General features: G+C 39.2%; 1 protein-coding gene across 2 annotated transcripts in view; it reads right to left on the bottom strand.

The window, feature by feature from the left end:
* Positions 1–11822, bottom strand: part of LOC122669591 (protein CELLULOSE SYNTHASE INTERACTIVE 1-like) — a 30525-nt gene extending 18703 nt beyond the window's left edge. For both annotated transcript variants that reach the window (XR_006334049.1, XM_043866383.1), the window contains exons 1-5: positions 11681–11822; positions 10934–11082; positions 10074–10147; positions 4583–7646; positions 1814–4358 (exon numbers count right to left, since the gene is read on the bottom strand). Coding sequence is in view for 1 of the 2 variants with exons in the window: in XM_043866383.1 (XP_043722318.1) it covers positions 1814–4358; positions 4583–7646; positions 10074–10138 (5674 nt within the window). In the remaining variant the exon portion in view is untranslated. The remainder of the gene's footprint in view (positions 1–1813; positions 4359–4582; positions 7647–10073; positions 10148–10933; positions 11083–11680) is intronic.
* Positions 11823–14168: the final 2346 nt, after the last annotated feature.

The raw sequence follows: 14168 nt of genomic DNA on the forward strand, positions 1-14168 counted from the left end.
TTTTGCAGTTCTATGATAAAAAGAATGCATAAGCAACTATTACTGTGTAACTACTCTTGAAACTAGTTGTCCAGGGTTACAAGTAAACACAAAAGGTTCCACAGGCAGAATTTCCTTTTATTTTTCATATTCTTCACCGAAACGCAAGGGGCATAAAAAATGGTATAGTGAACTTCACTTCAGGATCTAAGTATATCCTAATCTATGTTATTAAACAAGCAAAATTGCTATGTCATTTGGAATCACATATGTAATCCGCCTTGATATATAAGAAGGGAGAGCAAAAATCATTTAAAAAAAAATTAATTCAAAAGAAGTTAACTTCAACTTAGGTAGTTTTCTTTGACAGGTTCTGTTCTTTGGTATATGTGCATTTGTTTTTCAACCCTTCACAGCTCAAGGAGTATTATAAAAGTTTATCCAAAAATTCCCATTTTAACAATGGAAGGAGATGCAAAGATCCTCCACTATTAGGTTTTTGTCTTTCTTTTGTTTCAAATAAAGCAGGGCTAATAAGAGAGATACAAAAATCGCAGTCTCGACTAATCCTGATTAAAGACATCAGCTTCAAACAATCCAAATTTACAACAGCAGAAGATATCTTTGTTAAATCAAAACCCTATGCAGCAGTACAAAATATTATTGTCCCTCACTTGAACAATGTTCTTGCAGTAAGGTATCTTCGCCAATTCTGTGTTCAAGTTTGGTTGAGAAAATGGAGGGAGCTGGAAAGCTTCGCATGTTTGGAATCCACTTAAACAGTGTTTATTGAGACCACCAGAAAGGGTCAACTTCATGTTTTCAAAAGGATCTTGAGGTTCTTCATACCCTCTATAGCATTAATATGCAGGAATCTATTTTAATTTATCTAAACCTTCTAACATACTGAGCTCGTACAAGGAGCAAAACTATACTTTCTTTATACAGTAATGTACATTTGATAGAGGTGCATTACAATATGGATATCCTTGAAAACAGAAGAATAAGAAGGCATGGATAAGAAGCAAAGTTTTGTTACAGCACTCCGCTGAAAGCCTGAAACACAATTACATGACGGTACAAGACTGGTGAAATTCCTTAAAAAAATTGGCATTTTGGTTGACATCTGAACTAAGACAGCTAGAAGACAACTGAAGTATTGGTGCTTTAGCTTGGTTGCAAGTTGGAGTATCATAAAAAGATTACTTTGTGTACCTAATTAAAAAAGATATGTCAATTCTACTGGAGTGGCTAATGTGCTTTCCCTATATATGCATGGTACAGTTTCCAAACAGAAGTCTATATACAAAAAAAGCAAAAAAATAATATTTACGAAATCAAAAGTATGAATTAGAGTTCCAGAAAAAAAAAATTTGAGTCATGTAAAACAATGGCCATTGACAACTCAGACAGCTAGAAAACTCTACGAACAAGAAATTATAAAAAGAACACCAAACAATTCCCTCCTACATAAAATGGAATGGTGGAGTAGGATTCATGTTAAAAAAAGCTTTCTGCTAGAAGAAAATGGTGATGGTAGAGTAAGATAAACTGCAAGCATCAGTAGGAAATCATGTTTATTCTCCTAGATAAGTTTCAAGCATATTCTAAGATGCAGGAAGCCAGTTAACCAATGACAAGGAGCAGTATATTTTAGCTTTATCGAATGCCACAGACATTATTCATCTCAATTTCAATTCAAACATGGATTTGATTCACACTCTATGTTCTGAGAAATATTTACCATCCGAAAAGAGGAATACCAGAGAGATAGGCTCCTCAAAACAAAAGTGGACAGAGAGGTTCACAAAAGTAAGAAAGAAAGGAAACATACCAGTTAGAGCTGACACTGATTCACTGGAGGCATACTCCTGAATAGTATGGTTAGAGAAGAGAAGTTTAATGAACATTGCTGCTTGAACTGATGTATCAGGATCGCTATCATGGAAGAGGTCGAGTACAACCTGAACACCCCCAGCTTCTGCAACTGCTCTTTTGTTTGCTCGGTTGTACATTACAAGGTTTTGCAAAGCACAAATAGCTACCACTTTCATTTCTTCTGTAGGTTGGTCTTCAAGCAGATTTACTAGAGCTCTACAAGCTGAAACAGCATCTGTAGTCCGAGCAAGACTCTCATTTTGAAACAAATCACCAAGAGCTAGGGTAGCCAATAACCTCGCATGCTGAGATTGGGTTTGTGGATCTAAAAGGTACTGGGATAGTGGTGAAATTGCAGACTTAGCAGCTTTTGTTTCCCTGACTTTAACATTGTTCAGCAATACTTCCAGCAGCCTTGCAGCAGTTTCCTCACACTGATGACACCTGAGAAGCTCCAAAAGTGCATCCACAGCACCACTTTCAGCCATTGCTTCGGAACTAGTTGCATCATCACTTTCCAACACAAGCAGCGCATTTAATGCACCAATCACTGTGCTTTCTGTGCCTGATCGAAGCAACTTTACCAACACCGCAACAGGTACCTCCAGGTAATATTCAGAGCTGAACTGTAGAATACTGGCTAAAACAGAAGCAGCAGACTCCCACAAGGCATGAGGCGATGGAGGATCACCTTGTAATATAACTTTTGACAACTCATTGACACCACCTTCCTTCGCAATTTCATTTGGCCAGGTTATTGCAATACTTGTGAGAGCTTTTATGGCCCTCTGTTGCAAAATGGGAATACCAGACCCCAGAACACGTATGAGTGCGCCAATTGCCTGTTGTGTTATTGAGTCCTTCTGAAGATGTTCTTCCAAGAGCAAATGTGAGAGAAGCTCAGCTGACAGCTGTTGAACAGGTGGTGTTGGAGAATCCAATAAAGGGATAAGTGGGTCAATAGCTTGGCGAGGAGTCAGGTTATAATCAGCACGGCACTGCGGATGCTCCAAAATATTAACAAGAACCTGTAAAGCACTATGCTGTCCATCAGGCCTGAACTCAGGTCTTGATAGTAACAGAAAAAGGGGCTCAACCACTTTGGCTGCTGAAGGACCCTTTGCAATGGTAGTATTGTTGGTCAGTATCCGAAGCAGTTCCACAAATACAGCACAGAGAAAATCAGGTGCTTCATGGAGAATATCAAGTATGCTCTCAATAACCCCAGCTTTCACCATTTCCATCTTACAAGTAGGCCGGTCTTTCCCTAACTTCACAAGAGCTTTTGAGATAGCCTCATGAAGTGTGTAGTCCCTACCAAAAATAAGTCCAACAAGTGGAATGACAGCACCGTGTGCAGCCACAAGTTCTGCCAAATTCTCATCATCCAATAGTTTATCCAGTGCACGGACCGCTGAATGATGAGCAGGAGTGAACTCAGTTACAAGGAGAGAGACAAGAGGCTCAACACAGCGAGCTGCAGCCATTGTAGACCTGATTCTTGTATTTCCAAAAAGAACACAACACAATTCAGCAGCATCGCCTTTCAGTTCCATTGAACAATTTGATGAAAGAATCCTGCAAAGAACATCCACTGCATTCATTTCAACATCTGCAACAGCTAGGGCTCTTGATGGATTTTCGCATAGTAACCTAACCAATGCAGCAATAGCAGCATGTTGCTCCCTCTCCATGCCAGTGTTAAGAATCTCCACCAGGGGCTGAACAGCTTGTCGAGCAGTTTCTGCATTCCTGATATGTTCTGACAAAAATAGGCTCTCCAAGGCTTTAGCAGCACTGTATCTAGCCCCTCTTCCACCAAGGCGTAATACTGCAACCAGCTGACTGACAGTACCAAATGCAGCATCATGTCTACGTATTTCAGCACTGCCAAACAGGATCCCTAATAAATCTGTAGAAGCTTCCTCTGTTGCATCTTGTGGGCCAAGAGAAAGATACTTTGTCAGTGCTTCTAAAGCTCCCGATTCTACCATTACAATCTTGTTTGGAGGACTATCCTTCGCAAGTTGGGTCAGGAGTCCAAGAGCTAGAAAAGGTGCCCCTGGTCGATCTGGAATTGGTTTTAGCAGATCAACAAGAGCAGGTATTGCTTTCCGAGAAGTAGCACCAACTCTAATGTCATCAACTCTAAACAACCTCTCCAAAGCAACTTGCTCTGGATTGTGGACCAAAGCAAACTCCTCTGATAGTTCCACAAGATCATATATATCAGCATCTGCACAGCCAAGTAAGGAAATAAGACCACCTGCTGCCCCTGAATTTGCGACAGCAAGAAGAGTTCCTCTGCTACCATTACAGACAAGGCTAGCCACTGCTTGTGCTGCAAAATATCTGTTTGCTGACTCCTCTGATCTTAACAAACTTGCAAGTACAGGGATTGAGTGCATAGTTGTATTTGCTCGTATGATATCTCTGTCTTGGAACAATATCGCAAGCAGTAAAGCGCAAACCCATGTGCTGGTATCTTCTCTAAAATCACCCTGCAGAAATTATATGAACAGAAGGTGAAAAGAAACTTCAACAATGATTGTTGCATCAATGGTATTTAGTAGGGCTGACCATGCAGAGGGAACAACAACCAAAAAAAAGTTTGGCATGCTAATGTACAGGATAACACTATATACTAATTATTGCATTTTCAATAATGAAAATTCAAAGATTTCAAGACAGATAAACAGAATCTAAGGAACTACATGGGAAATACCTGAGTAGCTTGTGACAAACATTGAGAAATCTTCTCAGTAAGAACTTCAACTGCTCCAGCCTCCATAATAGCAATTTTACTCCTGTCATCATGGCAGGCAAGTACAGAAAGCATCCATATAGCTAAATTATCACCAGAAATGACTGCTGTGGCAATTTCAGACTCTCTATTTCTAGTTTGTTCTTTAGCATGCCTGTAAATGCTTATCTGTTCATTGTTTTCATTGTTCCTGGGGGGTGTCAATGGAGATGATTGTCCCAAGTTGAGCATTTGAACAAGAGACTGGATGAGATAGATACATGAGTTTGATTCATTTAGAGCTTCAATTACTCTTTGGTGATGACCTTTTGCAACACAAATTAGAAGTGCAGTTCCTCCAACTTTGACTCGGGAGTTTGTTGAATTAATCACTCTTCTAGCAATTGATGAAATACAGTCTGAGCTACTAGCAATTGTGTCTCCAAGGACAACAGCTTGATCTCTGCAAAGCCTTGACAAAATCTCTATAACTTTTTCCTGCAAACAGGGTGTCGCGTCAGCTATACATGAAACTATTGGGGCTATGGTGTGAGTAAATTCAGCAAGGACAGCCCATGCAGGTTTGATATGCTCGTTAATTCCTTGAGACCTAGACAACAAAGCAAGCGCATCAAGTGCTTCTGATGTTGCAGCAGATTCAACACTAGCAGATTCCAGAAGAGAAACTAATGCAAGAACCGTTCCAGCACGATTCACACAATCAGATACTACATGATCAAATGAGCGGCACTGGAGTAAGCGAGCAATGGCCGCTGCCCCATGGGTTTTTCCATCAACTGTGCCTTCTCGCAACACCCTTGTAGCAGGCAAAATAATTTCTTCAGGAAATGCTTGCTCTGCAACTTCATTATCCAAAAGAAGATTAGCCAAAGCCCTTGTTGCTTGTTCTGCAACTTGAAGAACCACAGAATTAGCAAGAACAACTAATGGAGACAATGCATCTCTAGCAACAGCAGCCACATCCCAGTTTTGTTTAATTGAAAGAAAAATAGCAGCTAGGCAACATGAAGATTCTACTAAGATCTTTTCAGAATCCACATTTAACAGCTTCATCACCGACCAAAGAGCCTTAACTGCAATACCACTTTCACGCAAATCCTTCCGGAGATGAAAGAGTCCAGCTAGAACTGATGCAGACTTAGCTTGAGTCTCTTCCTTCGTTGAACTCAAAATTTTAATCATTGTCTCGATCGCATCATTGGCAGCACTGCCTTCATTTACTATATCCTTAAGGGAGGCCACAGAAAGCAAACTTTTCAGAGCATCCAAAACATAGACCTTTGATTCGGGAAGATCACTAATCAATAAGGCTGTGAGTTGGCTGATAGTCCCTGTATCTGATTTATGGATAAGATGGTTCAATGTCTTCGCTGCGATCTCTTTCCCATTCTGGCTCCCATTCTTCAACAGCCATAACAAAGCAGGCACAGCATCTGCACTGTCAACACATGCCCGTATATCTTCACTGTGGTTGCAGAGGTTTCCAAGGATTGTTGCAGAATCTTCCTTGGCTCTTGCAGATCCTGTCTCTAGAATTTGAACAAGCGGAGGTATGCCTCCAGCAGCAGTAATAGCCCATTTACTTTCATCATTCTCATTCGATAAAAGTGAAAGCAGTGCAACTGCACATTCCTGCTGTTGTTCAGATGAAAGGCCAAGAAGAGCTATTAACAATTGAACTCCCTCACGACCTTGAAGTGCCCGCCATACACTGTCTTCTTTGTTGCAAAGTATGAGAAGGGATCTAATCAGCTCATCCTGAAGCTCATTGGCTGCCATTGTGATTAAACCAACAAGCAAACGCTTTGCTTCAGAGTTTGCAAGCTTCTTGGAGAGGATAGTATTACCATACAAACTGGCCAGGGCTTCAATGGTGCGTTCCTGCACAAGAAATGGAAACCGAGGATTCAATTGATTAACCAATATCTTCTCTATAATTAGAGGCTCTGATGGTCTAATCAATTCTGCATTGCTATCATATATCATAAGAGCTGATGCTAAAGCCCCTAATGTGTCAGCAATCTGTGCAGGTGAAGTGCATGACTCGAGACTTTCTCCAAGGCTTGAGATGACAGATGACAAACCACCAGAGATGTTTGCTAAAGCACACATTGCATTCTCCTGTAATGCTTGTCCATACTCTCCTTGCATGAATTCTTTTGATGGGGCAATCGTAGCATTTATTAAAGCAGGAATCCCAGTTGAGTTAGCAATCTCCCTTCTTGCTTCTTTGCATTGAGCAGAAAGATATTTTAAAGCACCTGCAGCTTCTGCTCTTACAGAGGCTTCATTAACATGTCCTAAAAGATTGAGTAATTGCTTAGTAGCTTCAGCAGCCAAGACCCTAGAACAAACAGATGCATCTTCCATCATCATACACGCAAGAAGAAAGCAAACATTTGCTTGAGTACTTGACGGTCCACTTTTGAGCAACTTCACAAGAATATCCACTCCTCCTGCTTCAATGGTTGTCGGCCAAAATCTCTCAGTGCAGCTGGACAGGTTTCTCAAAGCCCCAGTTAGAAGGTTATCAACCAAGTTCCCAGCCTTGAGACCATTTTCCAGTTGCTCCCAAAGCACAGGTACAACTCCTTCAGTTGAGAAGATCTTTGATCCAACATGATCCCTAGCTCCACCTTGAGAGACAGCATGGATAGCTTTTGCAGCCGCAATTTGACCTTCTGCCGAGCTGGAACGGAGGAGACCAAGCAATGGTGGAATGCATCCCCCTAGCAAGACCTTCACCCTTAGTTCATCCTCCTTACAGAGAGATCCTAAAACAGTAGCAGCCTGCAACTTCACACCCAGCGATCCTGATCTGAGAAGAGAGACAAGTATTGGAACTGCCTGAGAATGGGATCCAACAGCACTGAAGGCACTGTCACGCGTATCTACAAGTTCCAGCAACTGCTTCAATGAATTCTCTTTCTCCTGTGCAGTTGAAGAACTCCTGCGCAACTGCTCAATGCATTGGGCAACACTTGCCAGTGTCCCATCTGGGTCCTCCATACTGGTGGTTCTGTCCCTGCAGTGGAGTTTGAGTAAGACCATGTATTTACAGTTATCATTAGTCTAACTAGGAGCGTCAAGAAATATAAAAAAGGATAACTATTGCAAGAAACTCATTTCTTCCACTTATTTTGAGAAGGAAATAAATTATAGTTTATCATAAAGCCTCAGAGAGCAGAGTTGCAGATTTATCATAGTCTTCCAATGGAATATTCTATTCTCGAAGAAATTCAGTCTTATTCTTTCCATATCAGCTTATAGTAGAGACATCATAGACCATTAGAGAAAATAGTAATGAAGGTGTTACCATGTTAGTAAACCAGGGTACATTAATGTATTAATAGGTTTTTTCATTTAGATTGAAATATTACAAAAAGAAAACCAGAAGGAATTTAAATAAAAACCTAGTTACAAACCAAGATTAAGCCCTCATTCTGGATTTAGTTTTTTTTTTTTGTTATCTCAGAGTCATTAAAACAAATCACCAATTGCAACCAAGTATGGTAGATGAAATATTTTCCCCTCCTCTGATTAGTCTATTGATAAAGTAGGACTTATCCATTTATGTTCTGTTGCTTGCAGCTTCTTCAGCTGATGCTCCAGTCTAGACTACCTCCACTTTGGATTTTTGAGACTTGAAGAGCGCTCCTGGATTTTTGCCGACAAATCACCAGAAAGCAATAATTAATTGTTCCATCAACCCCTCATCAGGTAAATCATAATGCATATAAAATGATAGAATGTAAGACAGATTAAGCCTGCTCTTCCGTTTGCCTCAATTCTACTATAGCTTTGTGTAGGACATCAACTGCACATTGGACCAAGATCTAGCTGTCCATGTGTACATTGGGTCCAGAACAAATGACTGATTCAATGACCAAGAAACTATTTTTTTTTCTTATTCCCAATCTGACTATAGCTATGCACATACATCAACAGATGATGGAGCAATTTACCCTCCTATTTCAAATTTGTATCTAGTTGAAGGGCACACATACCCAGCACAACCCCTATGAGAAAAGGTCCCTATCACACATTTGAACAGCCACAATACTGTTGTACCTAATATGCTCAAGAGTATGGGGTATTTTCCGGGTATGGGGCTAGGAAAGTTTTCACCAAGAATTTCCAAACTCTCACTTCTCCAGCCAATGAAGAGTACTACGGCCTAGGGTACATCCTCTGGTTCAGCAATGAAATGCAAAAGCATGGGCACTTAACGCGTTTCCAATCGACATACAAGGTTATCTTTATTACTCAGTAAATGGAGGGTTTATGTTGTAGAGCCATGAAATGGCTAGATATCGAGGGGAAGTTAGGTAATTATGATTATTCTTTTCATTATAAATACATGATATAGGGGAGTGGAGTAGCTTTGGAGAGTTTTAACACTTGAAGAAATTTAACTCTTTCATAGCCATCCCATTAAGCTCTTTCCAGTACCCCCCCCCCCCCTCCCAAGAAAAATCTCTCTTTTTTCCCCTTGGTTATTCACTATTTCTTCTTTCATGCTTGATTTTCACAGTGGCGCCTCATAGGAACATACATATTATCTCTCATCATGCTTCACTGGTGCCCTGGTAGCCACAATGACATCACAATTCCATTTAATTTCAGCAATTGCCAATCTGAAGTAGGGTAGGCATCCTGCTCATTACAGACAACAATGGAGTAGATCAATTAGGTAACAAACCCCATGATGTGGATGGGGCCACTGGTTTCTTGGGAAAATTAGGGTTCAAAGTCATGACAGATGGAAGTTTCTGGTTGGGCCCGGGTTATTTTGTCTAGTCCTAGCCATCTAGCTGTTATAACTGTCGTTCAGCCTCTCTAGTTTAGTCCCGAAGAGACTATAGACCAAACCCCACCCCCTCCTAGGGTAAATAAATAAGACTTGTAAGTGACTTCTTCTAAAGACTTCCTAGTTTTAGTTTTCATTAATAAAATTTTGTCATACGAAATCCTTAGTCAAAAGAAATGGAGTTGAAATAACTGGGTTTTTTTTTTTTTTTTTTTTTTTTTTGGGAGGGGGGGGGTTTGTTTTTACCCTTATTTGTTTTTTCATACGATATAATCTCGAATTCCTAAGGCAAATAGATGATACACAATATGACTCCATACCCATGACAGAAACATGTCATATCTTATTTTGTTATTTACTGTGGAACATAAACTTGCATCAAAATGATCTCCCAAAAATGTCATTTATAAAATAGGACATGTAAAGGAGCATTGAGGTTGTTGTCAGATGGTGCCATGCAGTCCCATTTGATAGCTATAGAGAGTGAAGAAAATTCTTAGGACCAACTAGATAAGCTGAAAACTAAAAGCATCTTGGCTACATTCAATTCTCACACAAATAACAGGGAAGATTAAAGTGAGGAAGTCACAAACCAAAAAATTCATACAACTGGCAATGTTATCCTAGAAAATTTTTAAATACCTCGAACCCATCTTCATGACCGAAAGTGGAGTTGGAGGCTCTGAATCTTGAAGTTTTGCAGCCATATTTCTTTCCTGGGATGACAAGAGAATATCATGATGGATGGGTATCAAATGCCATAAGGTCAGAGAAATCACATGAAAAAAGAAGATTGTTCTCAAAAAGGCATAAATTTAAAATTTTGGTGGAACTTGAAATGAAATAGCATATAGTCAAATTTCTCCACCATGATTGACTATATCAAGTAGCAATCACACGAAGAAAAAAAAAGCACAATTCTCTGGTGATATATTGCTATCAAACAAGTCAAAAAAAAAAGGCACAATTCTCTGGTGATATATTGATATCAAACAAGTCATATGCTTGTGAATTTCAACTGCTATGCTAATCTAAGTAGAGGAACCAACTTTGCATATAAGTTTCTTTAAACATAAAGCACCACATGATTTTAATGACCAGTAATCTATGTCAACAAACATACTGGCAAGGGATATTGACATATGCCTGCAGATTTCCAGAACTTGAACAGAAAGATCACGGAGAACAAAGGTTTACACCCTTTTATCACTTAAAATAGAGCATTAGACTTTTCAGAGTGCCAACAGAAACAACTGAGGAGGTATCCTGGACCTATTTCCACCAAAGCTCCACTTCCTTCGTTTAGAAAGAAACCAAAACAACTGGAACTTGAGAGCACTTGAACACCGACAGTGGACTGGATAGGAGTATATGTTAAGCAACGGTTCATAAGGGTCATATATGAACACAAGGTCTACAGTGAAACCGAGAAAGATCTTCCAGTGGAAGCATTCGTACAGAATAAATGACTAACAGAAACAAATAGCAAAGCGGAAAAATACCAGATCAGTAGCTGCATGGCCGCTGCCATTGCTGGTGGCAAACCTCCAGCCTAGTGTGGTCGCCAGCTTTGCAGCAGTTGTAGACCTTCAAATAATTTCTGATCTTCTCTGGATCTAGTCGGGATATATCATCAATAAAAGAAAACCTCCTGCAGATCCAGTAAGAAAAAAGAACATCAGACTTGCAGACTCATATCCATGCTGATTGCTCAATGCCAAGGGATCTCAAGACCAAACACAGTAAACGGCTTAACATCATGACTAATCCATTCGATCTCCAGACCACAAGGGGAGTACAAAAAACTCAGATCCAACGTTATAGGTAAGCATTCCATAAAATGCACTGAATCCGCAGCAGTAATCTTCAAAACACAATGGCGCTAGCCTAGAGCAAACGCGCATAATCAATCTAATTTAGAATCACCATATAAAGAAGGAAATCAAGTTAATTTACCAAAGAATCGACCTTAATTGCAACACCAAGTAAAAATATTCTCCAAAGAAATCTTCAATCTTTACACCTTTCAAGACAAAAATTGACAAGTCGCTGACTCAAATAAATAAATTCTCAGAAAACATCCAGATCAGTCAAACTACACTTATATCTCAGACGGATTTCAGAGTCGCAAAACGAAATCTGATAAATCTTCCATCTCAAATTATAAGCCAACGTAGGCAACAAATCACACACAAATGCAAGCAAGAAACGTACAAGGAAAGCTCGGGATTGAATCCAATCTTCCTCACCTTCTGAGACTTCTCTTCAGTTCTCTGAAGGAGTGGAAGTAAAGGTCTTCAATGCATGGATTTCTGTTGCAGTAGAAGAGATGAAGAAGAAGCAGATAGGAAGTGAAAGCTGTGCCTGTCTGGTTCGGACTTCGGACAGAGTATAAGAGTCTTTTGCAATTTTAGAATATTTTCTTCCTCGGTTTGGACGGAAGGATAAAAAAACGCGAGATTTACTTCCTACTCTTAATAAATTAATGCCCTTGGCCTTAAAAATAGGAAAGAAAACAGATATTTCCAATTCTTATGTGTGTATGTTGGAAAACTTTTTTTTTTTTTTTTTTTTGGGGGTAAAGAGTGTATATTAGAAAACGACCACCGTTACCCAAAAAAAAATGAAAAAAGAAACCGACCACCTGCGCACCAGAGACCGCCGACAATCTTGTAGCGCCAGCTTCTGTCGGCTCGGCTTATATTAGCCATTTTCTAGCAGCTAACGTTCAAATACCTACCACCAGCTAACGCTCAATTATTCTACCCAAAATATCGTTCAAATAATTAATTTGTTTTACTTAAAAACTATTTAACGGTATTTTTTATGAAATAAATAAAAGATATATTATCCAAATAATTATCACCTTCAATTCCCGGATACCTCTAATTTCTCCAATTCCTCTAATAGGGGGAGTGGATCCCACCTTGGGCAATGTTTTCAGGTAAGGGATAGGGTGATCATTTTCGCCCCCATGTGAGGAATTTGAGGTATTGCAAGGGACAGCGAACTGGAGGGGATAATGATTTATATTACGCAAGGCTAAGAAGGAAAATCAGGCCCGTTTGGAAAATGTGGTGTGGATTGTTGGGAAGATGAGACCCACATGTTGGTGGGGTTTTGTTGGGTGAAAATTTTGAGGTAAAGATAAGCTAAAGGGATTTTTCCCAAGAATGATAATTAAAATCCCACTAATTTAGTGGGATTTTGAAATACCACATCAGCAGACAAAACAATTAATGATATTCTCTAAGTTTTTGTAAGTTGATCACCCCAAATTAACCAAACAAGGTTAGAGTGGGATTTTGAAGTGTCACATAAGTATTTTTTCCACCTCAATTCTCCCACCCCACCTAAGTTCCAACTAAACAAACGGGGCCTTAACGGTTGTTACCCTTGATTCTACATATTTGTATTTATTTCCTTATGCATATATTATGTTACACACTTTCATAATTTAAGCTTCTTTAATCCACTCAAAATCCTTCAAAAAAAAGATACAATAAGGGTATCAAATTTCAATTTGAATCGGAAAGATCGATCAGTTTAGATCAAATCAAACTGAACAATTATTGGGTTGTATTCAATCTGGGGGGAAACCAAAATAACTGAAATAATCGAATCAAAATCAGTAAAAAATTGAACTGAACCCAATAAAAATGGAAAAAATCAATGGGAAATAATTGTTTACACTTAATTTCTTTAGGTCAATAGATCATTGTTTGATTGTGTAACCCTTGCACTAGCCGGATAGCCAATGAGAGCATATACAAGGGTATCAACATGGCACCATTCAACAAATATTTCCCTTTTAATGTATAGCTTACTATAAGGAATTTATATTGGTAACCTTTAATCTAAATGCAAAAAATTAAAGTTATGATTTCAGAATTGCTTGAGAATGAATGATTTATATTTTCTACTTAGATAGGATCTGAGGTTTGAACAGAAAGAAAGCATGATCAAACAATTTAAAACCTTTGACACTATGCAAAGGAGCGCATCTTAAACCATACAATGTACATGTCATGTAGTGGGGATGAATTCTCAAGTATATAAAATTGCGAATGAGGCATTCATTTCATGAGGGTGGGGGCGGTCATTTTGGCCTTCCTATGTCTGGGCATAGGCTCCACACAGTCTAGCAGCCTTCCTTTCCCCTAACCAAAAACCCATGCTAAATATATTTTTATTTCCTAAAATTGTACCTCTATTAATCCATTTGTTACCCAAAATAAATAAATTATAGAAAATATAAAGTCTTTTGACAAAGGGTTTATTTGAAATTTAATATGAAAAGAGATCCTAAGGCACAAGGCACGGTCCTTTCGATAATAATGTTTTTTTTATGTAATGATGTAAATTTGATGGGGCGCTATTCTCTGTGCCGCAGCGCAGGTTGCACCCAAGCACATGGGGGTGGGCGCAATGACCACACTGCCCTCCTGCACAGTCTGCCCATGTGCCTGGGCGTAGCCTGTGCTGCGGCACAGAGAACATTCTCCCAAATTTTATATTGTCAAATTGAAATCATCCCCTAATAAAAAATAAATAATAAATAAATAAAAAGAGAAAAAATAGAAAAAAAGCAGTCCACTTCCGGCCTAACTGAGAAATATTCATAAGAAGTATAATAAACCTCTAAGGGAACTTACTTATAAGGAGGGCTTATGATAATTATGAAGATGACATTTTGTCTAAAATGTATTGGACTAAATGGCACATGGAGAATGAGTA

The sequence above is a fragment of the Telopea speciosissima genome, chromosome 7 (genome assembly GCF_018873765.1).
Source record: "Telopea speciosissima isolate NSW1024214 ecotype Mountain lineage chromosome 7, Tspe_v1, whole genome shotgun sequence".
NCBI classification, from domain to species: domain Eukaryota; kingdom Viridiplantae; phylum Streptophyta; class Magnoliopsida; order Proteales; family Proteaceae; genus Telopea; species Telopea speciosissima.